Genomic DNA, 14591 nt, shown 5'->3' on the forward strand with positions numbered 1-14591 from the left:
ATGAAAGCACAGCAGGACGCACGTGCGGGGAGTGCGAATTTATGGGACAGGTCTGGTTGAGACGTTTTAATGTTATCTTTAGTTACTACTGCTTTGAAACGGTGATGTTAAACACTTTTAACATGCGATTTTATTGGTAAACAACATAACTTTAAAAATATACGACGGCTTATTCGCAGATAATTATCAAAATCCGTCACTAAAATGTTATCATCCTTAAAAACGCATCCTTTATGTTTTTTTTAAAGTTTCTCTTAGGTCGATTTTTTGTCTTTTATATTTTGATATCTATATACATGATCAATAAATCCGTCATGAGAAACTCGTCACAAAATAAGTATTTACTCTTTATCAACTTATTAATCGTTCTTTTTTCTTTCTTTTTTTTTTTGGGGGGGGGTAAGGAGAGGTGGGTTGATACTAAATTTTTTTTTTCATTTTGTTGGAAGCTGGAAGAGAAAGGAATGACATCACATTGGCCAATAACCGCCCTGATTTAACAATCGTAAGATCATAATAATTTTATCAGCAACCTACCAGCCACGACGACATTTATCGCAGGCACGAATAGATTGCCTTGCCTGGAAATATATGACAGCATGATGTTTTGTTTTTTCCAGATTCTGGCTTTAAGATATTTGATCTGGGAGATCGGATTTACTTTCAGCTAATTGTCAACGCCTTTCTGTCTATCTCGAGTCTATTCTTTATCAGGTAATATAGTGTTCATTACTTGTACATACTCTTACTAGCTCTGAAAAAATATATGCACGCATTCGCACAAATAATATTAGCTCCCGAAATCATCAAGTATATCCGCACATTAATTTAAGGTTTGATAGATGTATAATATGTTTAAAAAATACTGAGTTTGTTGCAAATCGAAAAGTAATGCAGCTTGAGGGCACCGTAGGCATGGCTTGAACTTATTTCAAGTATTGAAAGCATTACATATTGACCATAGATTTTCAAGTCTGAACAAAAAACAAATATCGATAAACATTTGGCGGCATCAAAAATGCAAAATTGGTCAAAGCCAAAATAAAAAAACTAAAAAATTTTCCTTCTGTTTGTCGATGCGACACATAATTAAACTCCGAAAGCGAGTGCTTCTTTTTTTTTTTTGTTGTCAAAAACACGAAATCGGTTTACACGAATAATAAATCTCAAAACTTTTTCTTCGCCTAGGACAGTTTTTGTCCATACTCTTCCCTCTTAGACTGCAATTCTTAGTTTTCTGTAAGTGTATTTTGCCGACAATATCCGCTTTTAGCGTACATTCGAAACAGATCACAAAATACACCGATATATTAAAGATAAATGAAAAGCAAAAATATCTGACGCCTTTTATTTATTAAAAAAACACCGGAAAATCTACAGCCTACTTACAACTCGAAATTGGATAAACTCACCGGTGAATCCGCAAGTATTGAAGTAGTTTTTAATTTCATGACACTGAAGCAATCGAATGAGGGGCAAGATAAAAACTGGAAAAACAGAATTCAAATATCCATGTCTTTAGTGTTACGGTGTTCTCGAATATGTCCGATGAATACAATATAAAATAAAACTAAAATATCACTGGTAAAATTCCTATTTCAAACACGAATGCCGGTTTAGCAAAACGATTCATGCATTTTTATGTATGTTTTTCGTCAGCAGAAACAAACTAGCTTTCATTAGATTTTAATGCTTGTGGTTCTATGCCAAAGCACGAATTTTACACAATAATTCCTATAATCTATTCAAGCACATTTAGTCGTGCTACGAGCCTTACAAGTATATACGGGTGTAATATATGTTGGTTTTTTATAGATTGCCTATTTGTGTAGAAAAAGAACGCGTCTCTTTTATGTGGTGATAAAGTTCTTTCAGGCATACCGGTGAATCCCCCCCCAGAAAAAAAAAGAAAAAAAAACTGCGAAATTTATGAGAAAATTTAAAATGCACTGCTGCTTTGTATAATTCAAGTTACACTCACTTTCTTTTTAAGATCGAAGGATTTTCTTATACAATCTCACTATTCATAACTAATATGTGGGCGTATTCTTTCAACAGGGGCTTTACGTTTTCTTTTTTCATGAACGAGACAAGCACTTACCGCGGAAGCAGCGGTTATATTCGAACCTATATATTCGCCACCATCAAGCGTTACTTGAGGTAAGCGACCTTAAACTCACCTCACCATATTTATTAATCACTAATTTAATGTGTATTTCCACACCTCTGCTGTTGTTTTCTTCCAGGCTAACAATGCCAGTGGTGGTAGTCATGCTGCTGGCCTTCCTCTTGCCCATCATGGCGGACGGTCCAGCCGACCAGGAACTTTTCACACAACAGATTAACGGTTGTGCCAAAAACTGGTGGACGGTTCTCGTCCACACCAATAACTTCAATCCATTGAATGAGTCTGTAAGTCTAATTCACTCTAGACCTATATGCTCTGTTTCACATTAAGTATGGCCCATGCCAACGCTAAGATCCGATGGAGGAAATCAGCATCGAAAACGTGTTTTGTCATGGCACTTGTCGTCTTTGTGTGTTTTCTTTCTCCACATACGTCAATCATGCACAGTGAACGTGGAGTGATTTCAGACTTTTCTTCGCATAGCTGGTTTAGAGGATAACAACAAATGAAAAATGACATGAACCTCGTGACCATAGCATTTTGGTGCTGCTTGATTGGCTGCATTTGATCGTAGCGTTGACTTCGGTCGGACTTAAAGTGAAACGATGGCCATGGGATGATACTTCGAATGCCTATGATATTTTTCTTACTCGCTACTTTATTACCTATTTGTGGTTTAATGAAAAGAAAAGAGTGTCGGCATCAAGAATTTTCCGCAGTGCCCAAACAACAAGAGAACATAGGTGCACCTTTTTTTAAATGTTCACGCAAACGATGTGCACGTATCGACCCTAGACTTGTTCATTTTTATTCCCTCTGCGCGCATTTATATCTACAATTGTGCGCGGATTTGGCACTTATACAGGGTGTTCGCGCCGCTTCCGGCTGCCATGACACGAGGAGAGAACTACTTTCGGTTCTCTTATGTTTACCTTGTGTTTGGGTGAATGTTCGACTACCCTTGGGGATTTAGCGAGGAATTGCTTCAAAAGTACCCTTTAGAAATGCCCCAGTATGCTGCTCTTTAAGTTGTCGATGCGTGCCGGCACGAACAAAATGTCACAAGTGAAGTTATTTTGATTATCTCGAGACAAGGGGCGCCACTGTCGCCGCCGACTTAGGTAGATCGCAGGACGACGGCGCTGGCCGTAGGGTTATTATATAGCATTGGAAGACGATGCTAGCACTTTTATGTACTGCCGACAGATGGCGGAACGCAACCAACGCGAGAATGTGGCGCTGGCGCCGCGTTGCCTCGACCGACCATCTCCGTACAACGATGGGCCGTGACAACACGTACAAATGCCGCGTGCACAGTGCTCTGGGAGATGAACCTTGAATGCCGAAGCAAGCCAGTCAATACACTACAAAAATTGTGCATTCCATAAAGCCACGTCGCACTAAAGAAAACGTAATAAAAACTTTCGGAAGATTGTCTGCTAAAGCACACCCGGCCTGACGGCGAAGCTCAGCGCGCATCTTCGGCGCCTGGGGGGGGTAGGTTCCTATCGCCGATGCATTGCCGTTCACTAAGTAGTCGAACGTGTTAAGGAATTTGTAGGTTTTAAGTCGTTCTTGGGTATATGGACCAGGCTAGTTGAATCGATAGTACTGGAAATTCGCCCACCATACCTTCGGCAGATTTGTCATTTCCTTGAAGAATAAGTGATCGTACTTTTCCCTCAACGGATCAGAAAGGCCATGTCGATCTCGTATAAATAAATCTTGGGATTTACCGCAGTTAGTCCTCGGTCGTGAGATCATTTAAGTATGCGCTACGGTCCTAAAAATAAACAAGCAAAAACTATGCAGCAAACCGGAAGTAACATACTCTTCCCGGAACATCGGCCACTACTTGCTTGTGTTTACCTCCGCGCACCCTGTCTACACATAGAGCATACAAACCGTGAGAGAGGGTTCCGTTGTTTTTATAATTTTATTTCGTATATAAAATGAGTCACGTTTTGCTAATGTAAAGCATGAGCGATTCTGCGCTTCGCATTCAGCTTTATAAATTTACATTATGAGGAAGTATTTTAGGTTGTTTGGCAGTGCAAACACTTGTTCTGATTGCGAATTGAGATATCTTGATACCCCAGTTTCAAAAGTCTCACCAAAGATTAGCAGGGATGATATGAAAGCTAATTAAAAAAACTTACTCCCGAATTTTGAACCTCAAAAAAGAACACGCGTTGTTCGAAATGTTTAAGCTTTTTCTTGTTCAACTATAACGCTTTGATAGGTTATTTATGCGACTAAAACTCTCTTTTACTAACGGTATATACACAACTTGATCTCTTCATTTGAAGTTTAAATGGTTATATAAGTAATGAAGTTCGCATGCTAGGAGTCAACACTATAATTCACCAAACCGGCATTCAACAAATCTTTCGCCATCTACGGGTGCGTCATATTCCCATTGAAAAATGTAAAAAAAAATGAAAGCCTTTTACAATTGCTTATAACGCCGGTTTAGAGCTCAGCTCTTGAGGAAGAGGATGGAAGCATACTGAGGGATAGGTGACTCCTTGAGGTAACGTGAACTCAGGGGAGGGGGGTCGTGTGACGTCAGGGGGGTCAAGTGACCTCGGGGCGGAAGGGGGTTATGTGACCTCTGGGGGCGGGGGGGGGGGGGGGGGGGGTCACGTGACTTCAGGGGGGTCACGTGACCTGGGTTATGACATAACTGATGACGTCATCAGTGGCGATGACGATGACAATGACGACACTGATGACGTCACTGATGACGTCATCAGTGACGTCACGCGTCCCATAATGCACCGCGCAGTTACGCCGAGGGCGACGGCGACGCGGACGCCGCTCAAGCCGGAAACGGGCGCCTAAGAGCTGCGCTCTAAAAACAGCTGTGTCAGATCTATCCTGGGCTTCTGTGACTTCGTTTTAGAGCGCAGTTCTTAGGAGCCCGTTTTCGGCTTGAGCGACGTTACCGTCGCCGTTGCCGTCGGCGTAACCGCAGCGACGTTTCGGCATGGTGACGCTTCGGCACCGTGCCGAAACGTCCTCGTAACCCCCCTCAGGGGGTTACGTGACTCCCCTACGGGGGGTCCTGAGGGGGGTCACGTGGCCCCGTGAGGTTACGTGACCCCCGTGAGGTCATGAGGGTCACTCGACGTCACAAGGGTCACGTGACCTCAGGTTACACCGACGGCGACGGCGACGCCGACGCCGCTCGGAGGGAGGAGTAGCTGGCAGGATGAGGAGGTGAGGAGGAGGGAAGACGTGTATACCCTCCCCTCAGTACCCTTCCCTCCTTCTCCTCCTCAAGAGCTGTGCTCTAATTCGGCGTTACAGGGAGTTGCAAACGGCTTTCCTTTTTTGTATGTATAAACCTGTTGATAACGCACTTCAAACTCGCGCAGTGTATAAATATGCAATTATGATGACAATGAGAACTGAACACATGTCATGCTTTTCTATCGCAGTGCTTAACAAGTCTGTGGTATGTGAGCACAGAAATGCAAGTTTTCGTCATCACCCTTCCATTAACCATGCTGCTTTCAAGGTAAGTCAGCGTAACTAATTTTATGAATGCTAAAACCGATTATGACTTATTTTGTCTTATTTGATGCCCAGATTCCCCAGGACAGCCGCAACCATCTTAGTCCTAACGGCACTAGGGTTCAGCATATACACAACACTGCGCACTTACTTCTGGAATCTCTTTTTCTCGATGACAACCGGATCAAACAACGGAAAGTAAGCTACTTGTTCTACTCCAGACCTTTGTATTAAGTTCTACATTAACCCCCATGGCCCAAAATACAAAACATAAATGTGTCTAGAAAAAAAAATGCAAAATTTGAGACGCTCCGCAGTGTCGATGATAAAAAAAAAGAATAGACCAATGTAAAACTGGAAATGAATGTTTAATGACATAATATTGTGCTTGAGAGTAAGACGAAAATGGTGCCGCGCATCCCTTGTGGTAACAAGATGGTGACTGACTCAAAGCAACCCGTTACAGCTGCTTTTATACGCCCAATATATTTAGGAAAGCTTTAAACAAAGATGTGTACTTTAACAACCGAGAATTATCTATAAAGTTCCAGAAGTTGAACGAAAGGTGAAATAAAGAGTAGGCGGGCGCGGTTTAAGCCCGTACCTCAGCAACACGTCCTAAATAGAGAGGCTGTTGTGCTGAATTTGTGACGTCACCTAAAAGAGGCGAAAGCGGGGCTGAGATTGAACACAAGAGCTACTTCACCGTACACGAGTTTCAGCAGAACGCTGACGCAACACACGTGTTTTAATCTTTAACCCGCGTTAGCCTCTTTTAAGTGACCTCAAAAATTTATTCCCAAAGCCTTGCTATCTTGGTGTTGGCCTCAGCGTGGACGCCACGTGCTCTGGCAGCTCGCATCACACGAGCCGACATTATAAAGCTTTTCAAGGACAATGTGAGTCCCTTCTATTCATATTCGAGTGCTATATTATGAATTCTGCGACGAATAGAACTTCACACACTTAATGAGGTCCGAGAGTCGACTAGAGCAGGTTGAGCGGTAGTGGCGTTTTCATCCGCCACAGGAAAACGGCGCCTCCTTTACTTTTCAGCGTTCTCATCAAGCCACCGTGCGAACGGGCGATAATGCGCCCCGTGCGAGGTTGTGAAACCTTAACCCCCGGATGAGATCTCGCTTGCCCGTTATAGCTGTTTCTGCGAGTAAATATGACACGACTAACCGTCATTGCGTCACTTCAATAATGCAGTTTTCACTAAAATTCTTTCAATCCATTAACGTGTGATTTATTAGTATTACCATGAATGTGCTATTAAAGTTATTTCTTTTTAAAAATCAGATGCCGCAGGAAAAACTTTAAACAGCATTCAAATCGCCATGGCTCTATTGCTAAATTACCCAAGCATCAAGGAGAATGCTGGAATTGGTGTTCCCCGCACCGCACGTGCTGGCCTCAGCAGTAGTAACTTTTTAAAGCAAATGCCTAAAACAAATTGCATCTTGCACGTGCGTTCGTCAACGCTTTATTTTGGTTATTTACTTCGAATCTTCTATACGGGGAAGGCGTGCGCGTGTGGCGCGTGGAACACCAATCCCTGTATTCTCCCTGATGCTCGGGTAATTTAGCAATAGGTCCATTCCCCTTATGTAGGCATTTGTCTGTTTGTATCAACACTACCAATACTTCTCAGCACGTTGGCCTGTATTCAAACCTACAACGCCTTTGGTGGGATAACCCAATTTTCCAAAAAGCAACTATAAATCGAAATGCATCTGAAGGTTCACTTGTTGAATGATTAAGTTAGAGCAGAAGACTGAGGAATATAGTGCAATACAACTCAAATTTGTGCAGAACTATACTAATCTGCCCTTATCTTTAGCACTGCTTCTTACTGTCTGTTGTGTTAAACATCTTTCAGTGGAGGCCGCTATTTTAAAACAAGTATTCGTACTCAGTAGCGTACGTCACTGAAAAGTATACTCTCAGATGAGATTGGTATGTTCTTGTGAAAGACGATCCTTCATTGGCATTTTCTTTTGTTACAGACGACTTTTTCAGACTCTCGAGTTGATCTACTTCAGGCCATTCACACATGTGGCAACCTATGTGTGTGGGATCTTATCGGGCTACGCGGCAGTACACTACAAGAAGAGAAACATTCCTTACGTAAGCCTGATTTCTTCTTTCCTGACTTGGCTTTCCTTATGGCCACTGGAGGGCAAGAACTGATTGAAATAATACTTAAAAAACAAGCGAGGTGGTAATGATTCACGGGTCTCGGGTTTTATTACCATGAAGAACTGATTGTGCGAAATAAAATATCACTAAAAATGCATGACTAACAACATTTAGATCATATTGCAATATTTTGCGATGTTAGGAAAACTTTAATTTGACCCTCGTCCTGTTTTACTGCTTGAGATGCACAAATATGAGAATATCATATTTTTGTAATAATTTTTAGGCCTCCCATTGGCTGCAAGCACTGTTAACGCAAGAACGACAAACAGGCAGACAGATGGGGCATTGCTATAAACGTCTTGTATCGCTTAAGTGCTTATCACCTTTATTAAAATGATTAAGATAAGTACGGGGGTAATTATTCTGACCGTTCCGAACTAAAAAAAGAAAACAGAGACCGAGCTTATTTTGTGGGTACAAAGAAAACATAGCTCTCGGGACGCTCTGCTATGCGGAGCGCAAATTCCTCTGCTTTTTGATAAGGTATCACAATGATGTCAGAACGCCGAGCTCTTATTGGATGATTGGAAAAAATAGTAGGTGGACCTCAAGGCATCTAGCATCGAGGTCTATCCACTGTCCTTTCAATAGAGGCCAATCAGAGGTCGGCGTAGTTCGGACGTCTCAGCAACTCTTGCACAGGAATCAGACGACTTGTTCTCCGTACACACCCATGCTTGCTACTTTGACGTGGCTACGAAAGCGTTTGTCATAGCACAGCTAGAATCGCTATTAAAAAGCAAATATGGTACATCTTAGTCTCAATGTGTCTCATTAAATACATTCGACAGATGATCCAGTCAACGCTTTGGCTGCTGTCTGCGACTGCAGCTGGATTCGTAATGTTTGTAACCGTGCCATGGAATAGAGGGAACCTTCCGGACGACATCACCAACGCTCTCTACGGAGGCTTCCATCGACTGGTGTGGTCCCTGGCGCTCTGTTGGCCCATCTACGCATGTGCAACAGGTCACGGAGGTCCGTACTTGACAATATTGTGACATCCGTACTGAAGTGAAATGTATGTGCACTCATACGACACATATTCTATATGACTCCCCGAAATACCCATATAAACGGACAAGCGAAAATTCAGTTGCTTTGTTAACAGACCTCGCGATTTTAAAGTGGTTCATGAGCATATTTCTTTTCTTACACATGAACTATGCACATACAACACACAAAAAAAAAAGAATCGGTGTTGTGCGCCGCTTTTTATTAAAGCAAAGAATTGCGAATGGAATAAGTAATAAATACAGGCGGAGGGAAAGAAATATTATCTATGTGCCGTCCGACAGGGAAACTGCTAAACAACCATTCCGAGGTAGAACGCCTCAGTAATACCTAACTTGGCACAATCTTGGCAATTCTAGAATCGTAACTTGGGCCTAATACTTACAGGTTTGCTCCTAGACGTTATTAGTTCGTGCCAAAACTTTTTCAGGCCCGCCACATAATTCTTAGAGTACCACCCTTGTGTCAAAGATTTGACATCTCTGGCTCAAGTATCTATGTATGAACCGAAAAACCCAGCAACAAAAGCCTACGTCTGGCTTTTTTTTCTTTTTTTTGGCAATTTAGGCCTAAAATAGCTATATAAAAACCGAACAACCGTAAGTGAAGCATAACTCTGGCACTTGTTTGGCGACTTGGGCACACAGATGCCAAGTGACAGTTAAACTACAGAAAGTGAAGACTAACTTTGTCTCTTGTTTGGCAAATTAGGGTCGAGATTTCCAATGTCTGGCCAGAGAAGGTAAAGTTTCGCTTTAGTTTAGTTTTTCCGGGCTTTTTGAGGCCGTAAATTCCAATACAAAAAAAAAAATGAAAGCCGTTTGCAACTCCCTGTAACGCCGAATTAGAGCGCAGCTCCCGAGGAGGAGGAGGAAAGCGTACTGAGGGTCACGTGTTCTGGGGGGGGGGGGGGTCACGTGACCTAGGGGAGGGGTCACGTGACCCCCCAGAAAAATTTTTCTGCATGATTTAGCGGGGAAATTTTTCCGTTAGATTTAGCGGGGAAATTTTTCCGCTACATTTAGCGGGGAAATTTACCCATAATGCACCGCGTGTTAACACCGACGGCGACGCCGCTCAAGCCGTAAACGGGGCGCCTAAGGGTTGCGCTCTAAAACCAAATACAGGCTCAAAGGAACTGTGCTTCCTGGGTGGTCAAACATCAAATTATTCTTTGTGTACTCGACAATAATGCATTAATATGTCATATACTTATTTTATTAGTATGTTGATATATTGGCAGTATGGGTGCATATGTATTTTTTCAATATTAATAGCAAATATGTTGTGTCTTTATTTGCTTCCAAGTGTGAGGAAAAATAAGAGCCAGCTACAAAACAATGGGAGCCATTACTAAGTTACGTTAACTTGTTCAGACTTATGCGCTTTGATATCCTGCTTAATCTAATCTATCTATATTAATTACGCATTTACTAAAGAGGTAAATGAATCAGCTTTAAACACGACGCAAGGGATAATTACTGACACAAAAAGTGCGAACACACTCAATGAATATTTTGCAACTATTATCTTTATTATACAGCTCATTTCAAGCCCAAATCTAATCACTGCTGCACCATATATTTCGTTAAAAGATATTTCCTTTTTTGTTACCGGTCACCCAGCCAATGTTTTCAATATCATTACAACACGAAAAGTATTTCATTGTCGAAAAACGATGGGACACAACTGATAAGGCTGAAAATCGTCATTCTAATATTGTACTGCCTTTTAGTGAGGTTATCAACACAGTTTTACTGTTGGTAATCACTTTTATTCTTTGTTCATCTAAAGTCAATTCACCATTTTGAAAAAGGAAATGTTGAAACCACTCGATTACCAACCTCTCAAATTAATGAAAGTTAACTTAGACACGTATATAAATTTGATAATTTATCATGCATGGTATAATCAATCAGAACTATTACCATTAGCGGTCTCTCTTTTTTCGTTCAATAACAAACTGAAGACCTATCATTCAAAGCCTTGTGCCCTGTGTGCCAATAATACTGATGTATTCCCAGATAACAGAAGTGTAATATTTAACTGTGCGAAAAGCTATGAACACTTTACGAAAGCTTGAAGTTGGCTCATTGGCAAACTAATTAATGCCAAATGCAGCCAAAGCCAACTACAAAATGTTTATCTGAAAACACGCAACTTTTAAGCACTCCAGTTGGTTTGACAGTGTAAACTACACAGAGTTTTATAATACCAATTTTAAGGGTTTAACGTAGATAACAAACCAACATGGCATCAGTGCGTAAAAACAAACACTGATATTATGTATATGGACACATGTTTTTTTTTAAACCTATTCAAATTAATAATTATTATTTTATTAGTCATATTCATAATTATTTTAAGGCTTAACGTACTTAATATACCTAACATGAAAAACAGTGGCAAATTGCCAGAAAACTGTGTTACACGTGAAACGATCCGGTGTCGCTCCGGAACGTTAGTGAGCCCGACGCTACGCACACGGCGATCAACAGATAACTTAACACACGTGTCATATAAACTTGATAGCAGTTCCTGGAATAAACAAACTAACGCTAATAGATTTTGTGTTGTTGTTTTGGCTTTTTTTGTTTTCGTGTTTTGGTCGTTTGATGAGGGTAATCAGCCAATGAGCGTCGAGCATCTGGCTTCACCTTTAAACCGGCCTCACTTTTGGGCTTCATTGAAATCAGAACCCCCACCTAACCAGACAAACAGCGTATTACGTTAATAATTCAGAACACGGTCTCTCAAGCAGTGCTCTTTATTAGTAGCGACAAAGCACCACCATTTGCATACTTTTGAACATTTTAATAATTCACCAATACCTCAAATACCGAATAAAATTTTTAGGATATAATATGTCATCAAAGCAGGTAATGTGCTTATAAATTAAATTCTGCTCATAAAAACGTAGCTTATACTTTACGTTACTATTCTCAAGTGTTACTGACTGCAGTCTGCGATGCTCATCAAACTTTTCTGAAACACGCGAACAGTGTCTTATTACAACGAAGCTGTTTATCAACAAAGCCTCAGGCCCCAAATTTGATGCTAAGTCGCTTCATTCTATGAAAAAGCTTATACGTCTCATCACTTGGATATTCATTTTGAGTAGATGAGTTGTCAATAGGCACCATTTTCAAGATAAGTAGACTCTCAGGTAGATACTAAGGATTTCTTAAAGATTTGCCACTGTGCGACCCGCGTCGGCCATGTCTACGCTCGCACGCCGCCCTCACTTTGTCGTCGTTCCAAGCGCTTGCCTGCCTAGTTTCCTTTCCTTCCGCTCTCCCGCGGTGACTGTCCCCTCGCGCGTGTCTACTTTCCGCTGGGTGGCGGCCCCGTCGCGCGTGTCTAGTTTCCTCCGGCTTTTCGGGGAGGGTTTACAGAGCGGAATGGCTTATGATATTTCATGGGAGTGCTATCTTAGCGACAGCGGAAATAGTGCTTTATGGCGTAGTGCTCAATGGAGCAGTCCGAGCAGGGGGGCCGCTCGCTCTAGGTGAAAAATTGCGGCTGGGCCTTAGACACCGCAGCAATATTGCGGGCCGACGAATCTATACGTATTCAAGACTGTTTCACAAGAAAATGCATGGGAGTCTGTCGATACAGTCAGTGTTTGGATAATTCGATCAGTAATTTTTTTATGTTTCTACGCAATGAGCCACTTATAACTGGCAATTTCGGTAGTCGCTAATAGGCTGTAGGCGAGGGGTTGTGAGAAGCGTAGATCGCGTTGCAGGCAAAATGTTTGTGGTGTTCCTGGTCCAGCAGCGATTTCGGTCTTGAGCGTGTGGATATCCTGCTTTGACTGTTTCGTACAGCGCTACGTCATGAAGCAGTTCTTGGGCTGCCGTCAGGATAGCCCTTTCTTGAAAAAAGACGCCGTTCGCGTGTTCTGGACCAGTTTGGGGAAAACAGCAGATAAAAAACACACCGTGGTGCATTGACACTTTTTAACGTTCATATCAAACACAGAACTCCCTCCCACAAAAATTTGATTGTCGTGACATCTCTCCCTTTCTTTAAGCTATCGATACTTGTAAAGGCAATTCATTTAATTCCCGTTTTATTTTTAGATTGGTGAAAGAAGCTGATTGTATACACATTCAATCCGCTTCAATCAACATTTCTTCGTTTTTTCTTTTTTGTAAGTGATCGTTGTGTACAGTGTTGCGCATGTGCGGCTTGATTTTTGGCAGACAAAAGGTCCTTGATGTTGTGCGTATATTTTTTTTGGCTTTTTTAAGTGTGGTATTGAGTTTATTCCTACATTTCAGTGTCTATATTATTGTATGACTGTTTATTTATATACTTGTATTTGCATTAACAAGGATGCCATGGTATTCCTTTTTATAATTTTGTAATTTAGTTGCATATAAATTTTCTTTAAACCCTTGCTCTAACAAAAGGTAGCTTTAAGAGCTATTTTTCAAAACATTGCGCTTACCGTCTGAATAAATCAACTTATGCCCTAACAACTTCTAGGAGGATGAAACACGTTCCTTTACTTCTTGTGCCCAAGACTGAACATAAACTTCAGGAAAAGGGCGTTGAGGCCCAGCCTTAAACTTTCATTCAAAATATTCGAGCCAGTCACGCTTAGAGTTCCTTTTTCACACAATTTACATTCTGTGACACTGTTAGCGCGAACACAACATAGTCAATTTTTTTTTCAATTTTCATAAAAACGTTTTACCTCCCTAATTGTTTTGATGGCAGACCTTAGATTTTAGCATAAAAAAAAAAAAAAAACGGCTATCGCTTGTCTGTCCTAACAGCGCCGCGCAGTGTCATTTTACTTCTGACCTCCACCGACGAACAACTTGTGTTAAGGTAACAAAGAAACTTATATATTTCTTCATCACTAGGTATCATTGCCTGGATGTCATCTTGGAAAGGCTTCATACCCTTGGCCAGGCTTACATATGGAGTTTACCTTCTTCATGGACTGTTTCTCCTTCTTCGAATGGGATTGGTCAAGAGCCGTTTTAACTTGGACGAATTTTTCCAGGTATGTGAATATATTTGATTACCGAAATTGGTAACAAACTATAAGAAGTAGAAATTTCGATGTCACGCTGCTACTAAACTTTAACCTACTCTTTTTCTTTTTCAGCTGACGAATACGCTGGGAATAATCGCACTAAGCTATTACTTCGCCTATTTGCTGTACCTGGTGTGTGAAGCACCGATTGAAAACTTTTCAGCAGCTGTGTTTGATAGGTGCGGAAAGAAGGAGCTTTCGAATTCCTCGAAGCCAGTGAGCAATGGTCAGAACACGAAGGTTTGAGAAATAACCCACTGGCTTATGACAGTAAACAACATCCACTCGGGCACAATCCCAACATTCGCTAACCGATGTATTTCGCCTAATGCTCGTCAATGCAAAACGTTTAGTCTAAGTTTTTTTCACGAGTAAATGTTTACTTCTTTTTCTCTAGCTGTAATATTTGACGCAGCTCACACTCATACATACTGTACAGAGGAGTCGGATGTAACATTCCAACTAACAAGTCGTTCCCTGTGTTCTGAGATTCTCATTAGAAACCCGAGCACAGATTTTGTGTACGTGCCAAGAAGTGGAATAATGGTCGTTCATACGTAGAAGAACTGTTCATTACAGAATATATTGTACCTCTCAATACTTCTTGCAAATGTGTGCACCCTAAAAATCTAGTGCAACAACTTTCACTTGAAGAACTTGGGAGAGCCAGTA

At 41.3% G+C, this 14591-nt stretch overlaps 1 protein-coding gene across 1 annotated transcript in view; it reads left to right on the forward strand.

Annotated features, from left to right (window-relative positions):
* The window catches only part of LOC121046940 (nose resistant to fluoxetine protein 6), a 29004-nt gene extending 14839 nt beyond the window's left edge, over positions 1-14165 (forward strand). Inside the window, exons 7-15 of the mRNA XM_040501697.2 lie at positions 621-714; positions 2059-2160; positions 2247-2412; positions 5572-5651; positions 5723-5845; positions 7657-7777; positions 8644-8830; positions 13744-13886; positions 13992-14165. Coding sequence (XP_040357631.1) covers positions 621-714; positions 2059-2160; positions 2247-2412; positions 5572-5651; positions 5723-5845; positions 7657-7777; positions 8644-8830; positions 13744-13886; positions 13992-14165 — 1190 coding nt within the window. The remainder of the gene's footprint in view (positions 1-620; positions 715-2058; positions 2161-2246; positions 2413-5571; positions 5652-5722; positions 5846-7656; positions 7778-8643; positions 8831-13743; positions 13887-13991) is intronic.
* The last annotated feature ends 426 nt before the right edge of the window (positions 14166-14591 follow it).

The sequence above is a fragment of the Ixodes scapularis genome, unplaced genomic scaffold (genome assembly GCF_016920785.2).
Source record: "Ixodes scapularis isolate PalLabHiFi unplaced genomic scaffold, ASM1692078v2 PGA_scaffold3__209_contigs__length_174095766, whole genome shotgun sequence".
In the NCBI taxonomy this organism is placed as follows: Eukaryota; Metazoa; Arthropoda; class Arachnida; order Ixodida; family Ixodidae; genus Ixodes; species Ixodes scapularis.